At 40.5% G+C, this 14,173-nt stretch overlaps 1 protein-coding gene across 2 annotated transcripts in view; it reads right to left on the bottom strand.

Annotated features, from left to right (window-relative positions):
* Positions 1-1,208: 1,208 nt before the first annotated feature.
* The window catches only part of SYT1 (synaptotagmin I), a 601,892-nt gene continuing 588,927 nt past the window's right edge, over positions 1,209-14,173 (bottom strand). Inside the window, exon 9 of one of the 2 annotated variants that reach the window (XM_006882549.1) lies at positions 1,209-4,338. In XM_006882549.1, the coding sequence (XP_006882611.1) occupies positions 4,132-4,338 (207 nt within the window). In that variant the 3' untranslated portion in view covers positions 1,209-4,131. The remainder of the gene's footprint in view (positions 4,339-14,173) is intronic. The other variant, XM_006882550.1, reaches the window with a different exon arrangement.

The raw sequence follows: 14,173 nt of genomic DNA on the forward strand, positions 1-14,173 counted from the left end.
CCACTAGAGCTCCCTTAATAGAGTTCTTGTAGTAGTTCCATTTCATCTTTGATATGAATTAATGTTGACTTTTAAGAATAAACACATATGTATTTTGTTGTTTTCAGTAAAGTATCAATATACTAAGTAATATTTTTATGTCACCTTGCTTTTCTGTTAAAGGGTGTTCTTAGGGGATAGTTTTGGTTCAAGGTTTAAATAGTGTTTCAGAGTCAATCGGCTCAAGGAATCTTCTGGTCCCAGTGGTTCAGTTAGTCAGGCAATTGTGAAGATTTTGTGTTTGTTCTTTATTTCCTTTCCATTCTAGCCAAGATCATCTATTATGGCCCCGGTCAGATCGGTCTGTTCCGGTAATTGCGCAGCACAGATTCTCCTGGCCTCAGAGTGGGTGAGGTCGTGGCTCATGCTCGTCATCAATCCTTGTTTCTCCCCTGAGATTTTACCTTCTGACTCTTCTGCTCCAATAGCTGTATCTTACATGGCTGCTGGTAAGCTTTTAAGACCTTAGAATTGACTCACTTCACTAGGATGCAGAACATGAACTCTATTAAATAAGCTATATTAAGGCATTTGCTTTTAAGTACACAGTGTACCATAAGAGCACATTTCCATGTCTTACAGACTGTGGACTCCTGGGGTGGGGGTGGGGGAGACAAGTGTACCTTATTTACATCATTTGCCGTATCTCCAGTGTTCAGTGGAAGCGGGACACAGCAGGCACCTGATAAACAGCTATCTCAGAGGAGGAAAGATGTTTATGTTCTTTTCCTGGCCATTGCAATAGGTGGGGAACGTGATGTGTCATGCTGCCCCTGAAAACAGGTTCAAAAAAACTCTTGTTTTCAGTCTCATTCTGGACAGAAGCTATTTGCCCAAGTGAGACGCTGAGTGAGAACACTGGAGGACACATTTTGGGCAAAGCAGAAAGCCTGAGAGTGTGCCAGATGATCTGATGGCAAACAAGAACAGAGAAACACATGTTGAGGATGACACTGTCCAGGAATGGTTGGCGGTGAACGGCCATTTCCTCTCTGAGCATTGTCTGCTGGCCAGCCTTCTGTGCATGCGGACATGACTCAGAGGTTGGCATGTAGTACCAGCTTTTATTTAGTGACCACTGTTTCTAGCAGGCCCCCAAAGTCAATAGACCATTGACTTCTTAGCAGCCAACAGGTAAGGGGAAAAAAAGTAGTTGAAAGGCGGCAACATCAACAGGAAATAAAACATTTTTATTGAATATCCGTGTAATAGGTTAAGTCATTTTTTTTTAACAACAATCAGAAAACTACTGTGGAATTCACTACACAAAGTGAAACGAAATTTAAATCACCTCATCAAAAATGAAGGTAAAATACAGCTAAAGTAGTTGGCTCGCGGGCCACGAGCCATATGGCAGAAGAAAACACCCCAACGTTTCTACAAGGTACAGAGAAAATCCACACATAGAAACACTCAAGCAGGCAGTAAATATACACAAAGGCAACTAGGATCTTTCTAGAGCATCAGATTCTAATACTTCACACAGCTTTGTCAGGAAGGTACACGTGGCTGGTCTGAGGATGAATCTCGGGCATGCAGCAGGTTCGGTCACTGACTTATGAAAGGTGGCATAGTACCAACTAATTCGATGGTGACAGTCCCATGTCTGGCAGTGTTACAAGAGAATGCCTCAAGAGTGCTTTAACGTAAGAAATGATGTGCATCTGGGCAGCTTGAACCTGCATGTTTTGAAGGGTGTGCATCAGTGTGAACTTAAAGCTGAATTCAGTAAAACTTACTTTTAGTGTCTGGTAGTGTAGGAATTTGGAAAGGTCCCCTTTGGTAGAGTCTGGTCCTTTGAACTTAAAAGAGTCTTGCTTGAGTTTTTCTGGTTAAGACTGATATTTAATCTCATATTATGACTTTTATATTTCCTAGTATGTGTGTGTTTGGAAAGAGTGTTGACCACTGGCGGAAGAGGGAAATACTAGTCCTCTTTTGTTCTGCATATGTCCTCTTTGTAAAGAGTTTGTCACAAGTGGGCTGGAAGACCAAAGGGCTTGCTGTTTCTTTGATGAGCAAAGAATAATGACGGAAATTCATGTTTTATCAGGAAACAGGCAATCCCCATGTTCAAAGCCTACTGTCAGCCCTTTCATAATTCTCTTTGGAGGTTTGCTTCCCACCCCCCTCAAATGTAGCATGATATCCTAAAGCTTGAACATGAGCTCAATGCTTAGTTTCCCTCCATTTTGTTTTGGTATCTGCAAAGATAAATTTTCCCTTCAGAGCATCCCCACTCTCTGTGCCCTAGGAATAAAAGTAGCTCAAAGAAGCAAGTAGTGGGGAAAACGACTCGATATGGTATGATACAGAGTAGGCTGCCCTTTGTTAAAGTGGTTGCGGAGAAAACTATGGAATATTGCACAGTGCTTGACGAAATGCTGTGTGTTCCACCCCATTATATATAGCCTCCTTGTCCTATGCATAGCTTTTCAGTTCAGAATTGGTCCTTTGTAATGAGAACTGTTTGTGCTACACACACCTTGGGCAGTGCATTAGAGGGAATGGCAGTATTGTTACAAGATCACTACAGAATAAATTGAGTGCTATCCACTGAGGAAACTAGGTTTCTAAGCACACATGGCGTCACAGTGTTACACAGAGCAGTCCTTTAAGACTCTTATGGAATGACTAGTAGCTTCATAATAGTGCCATTTACTACAGAATAACATTGAAAACATTTAAAAACACCTCCTAAGTCAAGCATCTAGTATACATTAAGAGGTTGCTTCAGTTTTCTAGAACTTGTTCTTGGTTTGGATTCACCTTTTTTTTTTTTAAAGGACAAATTAAAACTTATTGAAGTAAAAAGACATATAAAAAGATCACTAGCTGTCTGTTTTGGCTTAATCGAAGTGCATTCAGAACTATGGCTAATTGTTGGTTTTTTCTCCCCCTCTTCTTCTTTCATCTTTTGATGGGATTACAATACTGTTGACCACAAAGCTATTTTGTGTAATAAACACACATTGCTGTGTTAAAATATTCTGCATTCCTTCTAATCTGGTTCTGTATATTAAAATAGTTTGGTATAAAGTCTATTGTGCAAACTTTTTTAGATTTATTGTCGGTGTGAATTCTGGAAGAGAGATCACAGACAGGATGTACATTTTGTATAAAGGTGATAACGGAGAGCTAACTTTTTTGTTTTCTTTTTAAATAGTCAGGCAATATTTGAGAAATGCTATCTTCTCCCCTCAGCTTCTTCCCTCCCACCCCCAACCCTATCCCTAAACAAATGCGCACGCTCGTGCGCACACACACACACACACACCCCACACACACACAGAGAACACCATCATGTTGTTGCTCTAATATGCAATAATATGAAATTATTGACTCCTGTTCAACCGCTTCCTCAAATGTAAGAGTGAAGCCATGAGCTTCGCTTTGTAGATATGTACAGACAGGTGCTGTTCAGGTTTGTGGCTTTGCTTCCTTGAGGTCAGCCCAGATGCTGCTCAGATCATGCTCATTTGCCTGTGAAGGAATTGTATAAAATTGGATTCACCCACTGAGTATGTGGTGTCAGCATGTCTTGGTACTCAAATGATTCAGTTGAAAGCTCAGGTTTAAATTGTCCTTTAAGATGTCAGTGTAACTGTGCTAGTGCCTTACGAGTTGATATTTTTGCTGGAATGCAGACGATACGATATTTACCATATAATATGTTATCAGCTTTCCTATATCTCGGTCAATTTACATAGTTTAAAATAGAACATCTTATTAAAAACATCTAGCTATACACAGATTAGGAAACGCTTACAACATACAAATACACAAACTAGAAATAAATCTTTAGCATACTGGTATATACAATGGTGTGATACAATAAATAATTTCAGTCATGCTCTATCTACACATCATATTGCTTAAAAGAAGAGTAGAGTTGGAGGGCAGTGATATGATGAAGGGCTTAGGAATTCTCTACATTTCAATTTGTGCAAATCAAAACAGGATTTGAAGTACCACTGAATTGTGTTAGGAATGCATGGCTGGAAAAACGAAAGGACCCAGATTACTGAGGTATTTACAGATACTGGCTAAAGAGCACTATGTGGGCAAACGCAGAAAGGCTTCTTCTTCCCTTTACTTCTTGACTGCCAGCATGGCATCCACTTCCTCCTCGACCTGGAGGGTGTGCCACTGGGCGATGGGTCGCCTGGGGTTGGCCAGCATGTCTGACCAATGCCGCAGCTCCGCGCCGGTGCTGTTGTAGCCTACAAAGACTTTGCCGATGGCGTCGTTCTTGCCAATCTTGTCATAGTCCAAAACAGTTACCACCACTTGCACTTTCTGGAAAAGAACACCCAAAACACATTAATTTGCCACCTTCCTGGACATCTAAGGAATTGGAAATGAGAATTAACTATTGAGGACAAGATTGAAGATGACTTGAAATATGAAAAACAGAATCTTATTCCTCTATCAACATCCTCCTTGTAACATTATATAATTAGAACATATTCAAGAGTCTTCCTTCCTTCCTTCCAGTTTTAAAAAATTATATACTTGACACTATTCTAAGTCCTTAATGTTAATGAACTAACTCAGTCACTCTTACCAAGCAATCCTATTGATGTTGAAATTGTACAGATGAGTATGCTGAAGCTCAGGGAACTGAAGTAACCTGCCTATGTCAAGTACAGGATGAGTGATGGGTGGTTGGATCTCCAGAGCCCTTGCTGTAAACTACCCACATCATATCTCTGGTCAGTTCTAATTTGATGGCATTGTTGTTGTTGTTGTTGTTATGTGCCATCGAGTCATTTGCAACTCACAGTGACCCTATGTACAACAGCCATAAACCCTGCTCTAACCTGTGCCAATAGCATTGCCTCTGACACACCCATCCTGATTACCCCAGTCACTGAATTAATCCACCTCATAGAGGGTCTTCCCCTCCTGCACTGTCCCTCCACTCTACCCAGCATGATGCTCATTGAGAGTTGAGTATATATAATGCTTTCCTGTATATGATACATATACATATGACATACTCTTTAATTATGCTCCTCACAAAGGCTCTCTATAAATTAACAGATCACTAGGTGCCAGAGTTACTATCCCAGTGGACCTCTAAGTTGGGGCTAAAATTCAAGACCCAGGGCTCTCCATCATTACTCCAGAGGGTATGGTCAAAATTCAGAGTTTGGAAAGTAGGGCCTTTGCCAGATGTTCTCAAAACAGGAGATTATTTTTAAGACTTGAGATCTAATGTAAATTGTCCTGTTGAGTTTTGGGCTATGGAAAGTTCCTGCTCTCTATTCTCCGTCTCCAATCTCTTTCATTTGTGATGAAATATTAATTTTGCACTTGACTCACCATTGTATTTTGGAAGCAGATAATGTATATATCAGATTTCACAGGGTCACATATGAAAAGGAATTTTGTTCCAGAACAGAATAAACTCAGGTCCCAGCTATATTTGATTTAGATGATTTAGAAGATGAGATGATGGCAAAGGACACACTGACAAAGAAGATTAATCAGAACTGGCTTTGACAAGCACTGTGGCATTTGGACAAGAACAAACTGGGAGGAGGGTAGAGAGAATAGTGCAACAATGAATGAGTGGAAGCCCAAAATCTCTGTAAATGTTAATGAAAATTAATAAAATATAATTATAGAAAAAAAAGAAGATGAGATGAGAATTTGGACTTGGAGATGACTCATGACTTGTAGATGATGTGATAAAGTGAATGTGTTCTGCAAATGGCAAAAGAAATGGATTCTGGGAGAATAAAGGGTAGATTTATGGATTGAATGATGTTTTTCCAAAATATGTTTTATAAGTCTTCTATGACTGTGGCTATACTCTTATTTTAAAATGGGTTGTCTGTGTTCTGTTAATGGGACAGGATTAGTCTATGATGTAGCATGATTCAATTTGTTTTCAGACAAGCAGAGGCGGAAAAAAGATGCCAAGTCATATGGAGATTATCCAGGAGTAGAAGCTCAAAAGAGACAAAGACTTTCCTCCAGAGTCTAAGAATAAAACCAGAAGAAAGGAAACCATCCCTTAAAGGATGTTGTTGTGTGTTGTAGAGTCAGAACCAATTCAAAGCTGAGCAGCCAGCAGGTTTTCAGAGGCAGAAGGAGACTGCTCATCTTCCTCTGTGGAGGAGCTGCTTGAGTCTAACTGCTTGTCTATGGGATTGCAGATTTTTACTACTAGGCCACCCTGAATTTGGACTTCTAACATCCTAAACTGTAAGGAACACTGGTTGTCCATAGGTTAACTTAGTAGCTAGCCAAAAGTTTGTAAGTTCAAACTCACCAGTCCCTCTAAGGTAGCATCCACCTCGTAAAGATTTACAGCCTTGGAAATCTTATCAGGAAGTTCTACTCTGTAATTTTGGGTCACTATGAGTTTCAGAAAGATGGACAGTGTCCCTTCGTGCTCTGTACAGCTTCTAAAACTACCTGGAGGGTTGGCTTTGAGCTGGTTCCAATTCAATGGTGAGACTTTTTTGAGATGAATTAGAATGGATTCAATAGGAATGGGAAACTGAGAAAATAAACTTGCTTTTTGAGACAGTGCTTGAAAGAAAAATCCATATTGTTATGGTATGAAAGAAACACCATTTTAAGAACATTTGAGTATTGCTTCTTGCGTAATAAATTAGTGAGACTATGCTATGGCTCCAATCTAGAAATTGAATAAATAAATACAAAGGAAGAGTTTAAAATAAAGCAGAACATATAACATTTGGTAACTAGAGTAAAAGAAGCAGAAAACATGATAAAATTCAGGCCCAGATGAAGAGCCCCAGAATTATTGGTTTTTAGTGAATGGACTTTAGACTCTGAGGACTGCATTATTGCACCAGTGTCCTAAGAAATGTCATCGATGTACAGCCTTCAAAAGGGAGAGATTGATTACTTTCAAATGTGGAGTTTAGATTGTAAAATTCACTACACTGACACTAATGGAGACAAACTCCAGTCCTTTCTATTGAAGTATTGGATTGGTTCCATTATCAAAAGAATTACATAGTTCTGGACAGTATTTAGAATGGAGACTAGGATCACCTTGCCTAGAAAGGACATTTAAGCAATGTCATCAGGATGCAATCACATTGCAGAGAATGAGGGGCTAGGGATACATTATGCAGCAAGGTAAAGAAATTTTTCAGCATTTGGGATGAGTTTTGATTATTCACTTAGGAATGCATTGATTGACAGCACTCAAAAAATAACCTTGTGAAAGTCTAGGATTAAATTTTCTAGCTGCCAGTGTAGTTTATTTATAAACACATTTGGAAGGGGCAACACTTTCATGTGCTTTTAGAAGCAATATATTTTTCTTTGGTCATAATTTATTTTTCAGAGATAAAGAAAGAGGGTGAGATCATCCTATAATTTCAGAATGGGAGAAATTTAAATCCCAGTTTCAACATATGAATGTTCAATTGTTTTCTTCAAAAACACACCTCAGATTAGGACGGGGTGGGGTGGGCGAATGGATTTAAGGAACAGAAAAGGAATTCTACGAGTACTTGCTCATTTTTTCCAAGCCTCATGATAAGGAGTTGTACTGCTAACCCAAAGGCACACTGTTCAAATCAACCAGTTGCCTGGGGAGAAAGATGGGCAATATCCTCCCATGCAATTTACCATCTCTGAAAATCTGTTGGAAGCTCAGCTATAGGTCAATTCTGACTTGAACATACACAACAACAACAACTACAACAACAATACACTCTGAGGTGGCTTGAGTGTGAGCCTACTGGGTAAGGAGTTGTGCTGCTATCTCAAAGACAGGTAGTTCAAATCCACTAGCTGCTCCATGGTGGAAAGAGGACCAGTCTCCTCCTGTGTAATTTTCAGCCTCTGAGAACCTGCTGGAATGTCAGCTATGACTTAGTTCTGACACAGAGCAATGAGTTTGAGGTTTTTATTACTCCAATATTCTTGTCTGACAAAATATTTTCTCCTTGAAAACCAACATGTCTTACTTTTAATGTGCTTCACTTTCAAGACATTTACATCTATCTGTCCTTTAGAGTTCAAAAAGAACATTTTTTTTAAAAGTGAAAATTGTTGCTCCAAGGAGAAGCTTCACAGTAGGATTTTTCATCTCAATGAGCAACGTTATCTCGTTTTGCAGAAAAATGAGATGCCAAGGGATGTTAGTTTCCATAGAAATGAGATCCTAAAGCTCAAAAGGGCTCACTGAACACATAATAAAAAGTAAATCATTGGAGAAAATTGGTTATCTTAGGGGTTTTCCAGTGGTCTAAAGCAGTGAGTTCAACAGTTCAGGTGAGTGAACAGTGATGGGGATGGGACGCGGAAACAGTTAGTTATGTAATAACCACAGAAAGGAAATAGAACTATTTTGCAATGAGTTTGTCAAGAGAATACAGGTGTTGGTGAATATCATTGCAAAACATGAGCCAAAATGGGAAGGGAGAAGAGTCATATTGAAATCATCCTCATTGGAAATGTAGATATGGGCAAATCCACTCCTACTGGCCCCTTGATCTACAACTGTGGTGAGATTGACAGAAGAGCCCTTGAGAAATTTGAGTGGTTAGGTGCTGAGATGGGAAAGGGCTCCTTCAAATAAGCCCGAGTCTTGGATAAATTGAAAGCTGAAAGCAAGGGTGCCATCGCCATTGATACCTCCCTGTGGAAATTTGAGATCAGCAAGTACTATGTGATCATCATTGATGCCCCAGGACACAGAGACTATTAAAATATCCCCATGATTACAGGAACATAACAGGCTGACTGTGCTGTCCTGATTGTTGCTGCTGGTGTCAGTGAATTTGAGGCCGGTATTTCAAAGAATGTAAAATGTGATAATGGTTATTCATTGCCAGTGATTTTGACCATTTCTTCACATGTCTGTTGGCCATCCAAATATCTTACTCTGTGAAAAGCCTTTCCATGTCTCTTGCCCATTTTGTAGTTGTGTTATCAAGTTTCTTTCTTGTGGAGGCCCTATAGGATTCTGTAAACTTTTGATAAGAGACCCTCATCTGAAATGGTATTGCTAAATGGTTTTTTTTGCCATCAGTAGGTTTTCTTTTTTACTACTACTCTTAACAGTCCTATAAACAATATATCTGAGTCTTGTGCTATCGTGCAACATCCTCACAACCTCCACCATAATCTCCACAAGCGAGCCCACTGATGCAGTCACTGTGACAGTCCATCTCACTGAGTATCTTCCTCTCTTTCCTTGACAGTGTCCTTACTCCAGGATTTTGTCTTTTCCAAGTGCTGGCCCATCCTGACAACATGCCCAAAGTATGTGAGGTGAAGTTCCACCATCCTTGCCTCTAAGGAACACTCTGGTGTTGCTCCAAGATGAATTTTATATGTTCTTTTGGCAGTCTATGATATATTCCATAATCTTCACCACCACCACAATTTAAAGGCATCGATAATGATACTTTGGCCTTCCCTATTTACTTTGCAACTTTCACATGTATGTTGTTGTTTGCTATCATCGAGTCGAGTACGACTCATAGCAACCCTGTGAACAAAAGATCTGAACCCTGTTCTATCCTGCACCATCCTCACACTTCTTGACATACAAGAGCCCATTGCAGCAGTCACTGTGTCAGTTCACCTGGTTGAGGGTCTTCTCCTCTGCCGACCCTCCACCCTTCCCAGCATCATGTCCTTCTCCAAGGAATAGCCCATCCTAGCAACAATTGAAAATAGCCTGGGTAGGGTCAGGTGTACCTTACTCTTTAAGTTGACACCCTTGCTGCTTAGTGCTTTTAAAATTCTTTGGTAGCAGATTTTCCCCAGTGCAACACGTCTTTTGAGCTCTTGACTGCTGTTACCATAGGTATTGATGGGGGATCATAAATCATTGACAGCTTCAGTCTTTTATCCATCTGTTTATTATGATACTGCTGTTGGTCTACAGCTGTGAAGATCTTTGTTTATTTTGATGTTGAGGTGTAATTCATATTTGAAGGCTATAGTCTCTGGTCTTCTTTAGTAACTAATTTAAGTCTTCCTCACTTTCTTTAAGCAAGCCTCTGTCTTCTGCATAACTTAGGTTGTTGATGAGTATTCCTCCAATTCTGATGCCAAAGTTTTCTTCATATAGTTCAGTTTGTCACCTTATTTGCTCAACATACAGTTTGAACAGGTGTAGAGAAAGGAAAAAACCCTAACACACATATCTCCTAATTTTAAGCCATGCTGTGTTGTTCCCATCCCTTGTTCTCTTCATATAGCTGCTTTTGGGTCTATGTATGTGTATTGTATGAGCACAGTTTTAAGTTCTCTGGAATTCCCATGGTGGACAGTGTTTGGTGGAGCTCCCCAATTAAAACAAGCTTGGAAGCAGGTATAGCTTCTACTTTCAAAATAGCTTGCCTCTGGAAACCCTATGAACTTGGAGAAACAACAAAAGTTATACAAGTGTTCAGGTCTTTGGTTCACAGGGTCACTAGGAGTCATCTATGACTCGACAGCACTAAACAACAACATCTCAAAGAATGGGCTGACCCGTGAGAATGTCCTTCTGGCTTACTCACTGGGTATGAAGCAACTGATTCTTGGTGTTAACAAATGGATTCTACCAAGCAAATCTACAGCCAGAAGAGATAGGAGGAAATTGTTAAGGAAGTCAGCACCTACATCAAGAAAATTGGCTACAACCTTGACACAGTAGCCATTGTGCCAACTTCTGTTTGAAATGGTGACAACATGCTGGAGCCAAGTGCTGACATGCTTTGGATCAGGGGATGGAAAGTCACCCGGAAGGATGGTAGTGCCAGTGGAACCATGATGCTTGAAGCATTTTTCCTGCTACCAACTCACCCCTCTGACAAGCCCCTGTGCCTGCCTCTCCAGGATCTCTACAGGACTGGTGTTATCAGTACCAACCCTTTGGGCAGAGTGGAAGCTGCTGTTCTTAAGCCACGCATGGTGGTCACGTTTGCCCTCGTCAATGTTACCACGAAGTAAAATCTGTTGAGATGCACCATGAGCTCTGCCTGGTGACAATATTGGCTTCAACATTAAGAACATCTCTGTGAAAGATGTTTGATGTGGCAATGTGGTTGGTGACAGCAAAAATGACCCACCAGTGGAAGCAGCTGGATTCACTGTTCAGGTGATCATCTTAAACCACCCTGGCTAAATCAGTGCTGGTTATGAACCTGTGCTGGACTGTCACACAGCTCACACTGCTTGCAAGTTTGCTGAGCTCAGAGAGAAGATTGATCACCATTCTAGTAAGAAGCTGGAAGCTAGCTCCACATTCTTGAAGCCTGGTGATGCTGCCCTTGTTGATATGGTTTGTGGCATGCCCCTGTGTGTGGAGAGCTTCTCTACTTCCTTCCTTTAGGTCATTTTGTTGCTGTGGTGGACAAGAAGTTCACCAAAGCCAGGTCACCAATCCAGCTCAGAAAACACAGAAAACTAAGTGAATATTACCCACAATACTTGCCACCCCAGTCTTAATCAGTGGTGGAAGTATGGTCTCAGAACTATTTATCTCAATTGTCCATTTAAGTTTAATAGTAAAAGACTGGTCAATGAGAACAGTACATTGTAAAACTTTCAGACAGAAAGGAACGTTTTGTGGACCATTTTTTCCCTCTTTTGTGTGGTAGTTTTAAGTTATTAGTTTTGAAAATCAGTACTTTTTAAATCGAAACAACTCGATTAAAATTTTTTCACAGAATTTTGAGACCCATTTAAACAAAGTTTAGTGAGAAAGAAAAAAAGAAAGTAAATAGCATGTACAATTTGACTCTATGTGAAGGTGTATGTGAGAAAGTTTATATGTTGCTGTTGTTATGTGCCGTTGAGTCGTTTGCGACTCACGGCGACCCTATGCACAACAGCCCTAAACCCTGCTCTATCCTGCACCAACCGCACTGCCTCTGACACACCCATCCCAATTACCCCAGTCACCGAATCAATCCATCTCATAGAGGGTCTTCCCCTCCTGCGCTGTCCCTCCACCCTCCCAAGCATGATGTCCCTCTCCAAGGACCCGTCCCTCCTGGCAACATGTTCAAAGTATGTCAGACGGAGCCCCAGAATCCTTGCCTCCAAGGAGTAGCTTGGTTTAATCCTCTCCAAGATGAATCTGTTTGTTTTCCTGGCAGTCCATGGTACATTCAGTACTCTTCTCCAGCACCACAGCTCAAAGGCATCAACTCTCCTTCTGTCCTCCCTAGTCATTGTCCAACTCTCTAATGCATAACAAGCGATTGCAAACCCATGGCCTGTATCAGGTGCACCTTAGCCTCCAGAGAGACACTGTTGCTCCTGAGTACTTTAGAGAGGTCCCTAACAGCAGACTTTCCCATCGCAATATGCTTTTTGATTTCCTGACTGCTGGTGCCAAGTGTGTTGACTGTGGAGCCGAGCAAACTGAAGCTGTGAACAATCTCAATCTCTTCGCCATCCATCCTGACGCTGCCAATTGGTCCAGTGGTGAGAATCTTTGTCTTCTTGACATTGAGCCTCAGTCCATACTGAAGGCTGCAGTCCTTGACCCTTTGCAGCAAATGCATGAGGTCCTCCTCAGTTTCAGCAAGCAGGGTTGTGTCATCTGCATAACGCAGATTGTTAAAGATTTTCCACCAATCCTGATGCCACAATTCTCCTCATAGAGCCCCACCTCTCGGATAATCTGCTCTGCATACATGTTGAAAAGGTATAGAGACAGGATGCATCCCTGGCGTACACCCTTCCCAATAAAGAAGAAAAACCTACTCAATGATGGTGTGATTACAAGGGATTTCTGGTAATTTCAATTTGTGGCCTATTTAAATTTAAAACAAAGAAAATGAAATGGACCTTAAAATTCAGTTTCTTAGTCATGGTAGACATACTGCCAGGACTCAATAGCTATCTGAAGCAAGTGGCTACCACACTGGACAGTAGAGATGATAAAACATGTCTATTTTGCAGAAAATTCTATTTAGGCAACACTGACTTTAAAAGCTCTTTAATCTTATTACTACATTTGTTTTTTTAATTAAATATTATTATGAGTTTAATTGTATACCCCTACAAGAGGGTTTGAGATTGTGGCCTTGCTTGGAAATGAGACCTTTGGAGATATAATTGAGTGGATAATAGGCCATTAAAGTAAACCGTAATTCAATATGACTAGTGTCCTTACAGCAGTTGGATATGAAACAAAGGCAGACAAACAGGGAAGAGTGTTACGTGACATCAGAGGTAGAGGATGGAGTGATGTATCCACAAAATATTAAGGACAGGGCAGAACCAGGAGAAAAGTATGAAACAAATCTCCCATAGAATCCTCAAAGGGAGTGTGGCCTTGCAAACACCTTGATGAACTGTGAGAGAAGAGATTGCTATTGTTTTGAGTCACTTGGTTTCTGGCAATGCACAGCTGAACCTGCAGTGGCTTTCTAGGGGCTGAAAGCCACAAAGGAGGAATTTGCCCACATTTCTCTCAAATAGCCACTGGTGTATTTGAACCAGCAGAGAAACACCACCTTTTACGAAGCAACACAACGACCTATGGACTAGGCCACCAATATAAACGTTAACTTGAAAAACAAACAATATCAGTATTATAAAAGTAATAATGTCTGGAACAATTTACTGAGAGTGTTTTCTATATACTTAGCCTTCTTCTTCTTTTTTTTTTTTTACTTCTTTATAGCCATAATCTCACTTAACATGGACTTGGTTATCCTTTACACTTTGCATGTGAGAAAATTATGAACTTCAAAGTTTTAGCTTTAAAATTGGGATATTGGTTCCTCTCATAAGACTATTGTGGGGATTAAAGGAGATTACAAAGGTAAATAGAATACTTTGCTATTAGGTGCCATCGAGTTGACGACAACTGACAGTAACGTTATGAACGAGAGATCAGAACCTTGCTCTATCCTGCACCATTCTCACAATCTCTGCCATGTTTCAGCCCATTGCCCAGTGACTGTGTCAATCCATCTCCTTCATGGTCTTCTTCTCTTTGCAGACTCTGTACTTTTCCAAACACACTGATAGTATAGTGTGTTTTATGGATCTACCCACATAAAAACCCTATGCACAAAATGTATGCAGAGCAGATTATCCGAGAGGTGGGGCTCTATGAGGAGAATTGTGGCATCAGGATTGGTGGAAGATCTATTAACAATCTGCGTTATGCAGATGA

This window comes from Elephantulus edwardii, unplaced genomic scaffold (assembly GCF_000299155.1).
Source record: "Elephantulus edwardii isolate Elephantulus edwardi_28Jun2011 unplaced genomic scaffold, EleEdw1.0 scaffold00021, whole genome shotgun sequence".
NCBI lineage: Eukaryota > Metazoa > Chordata > Mammalia > Macroscelidea > Macroscelididae > Elephantulus > Elephantulus edwardii.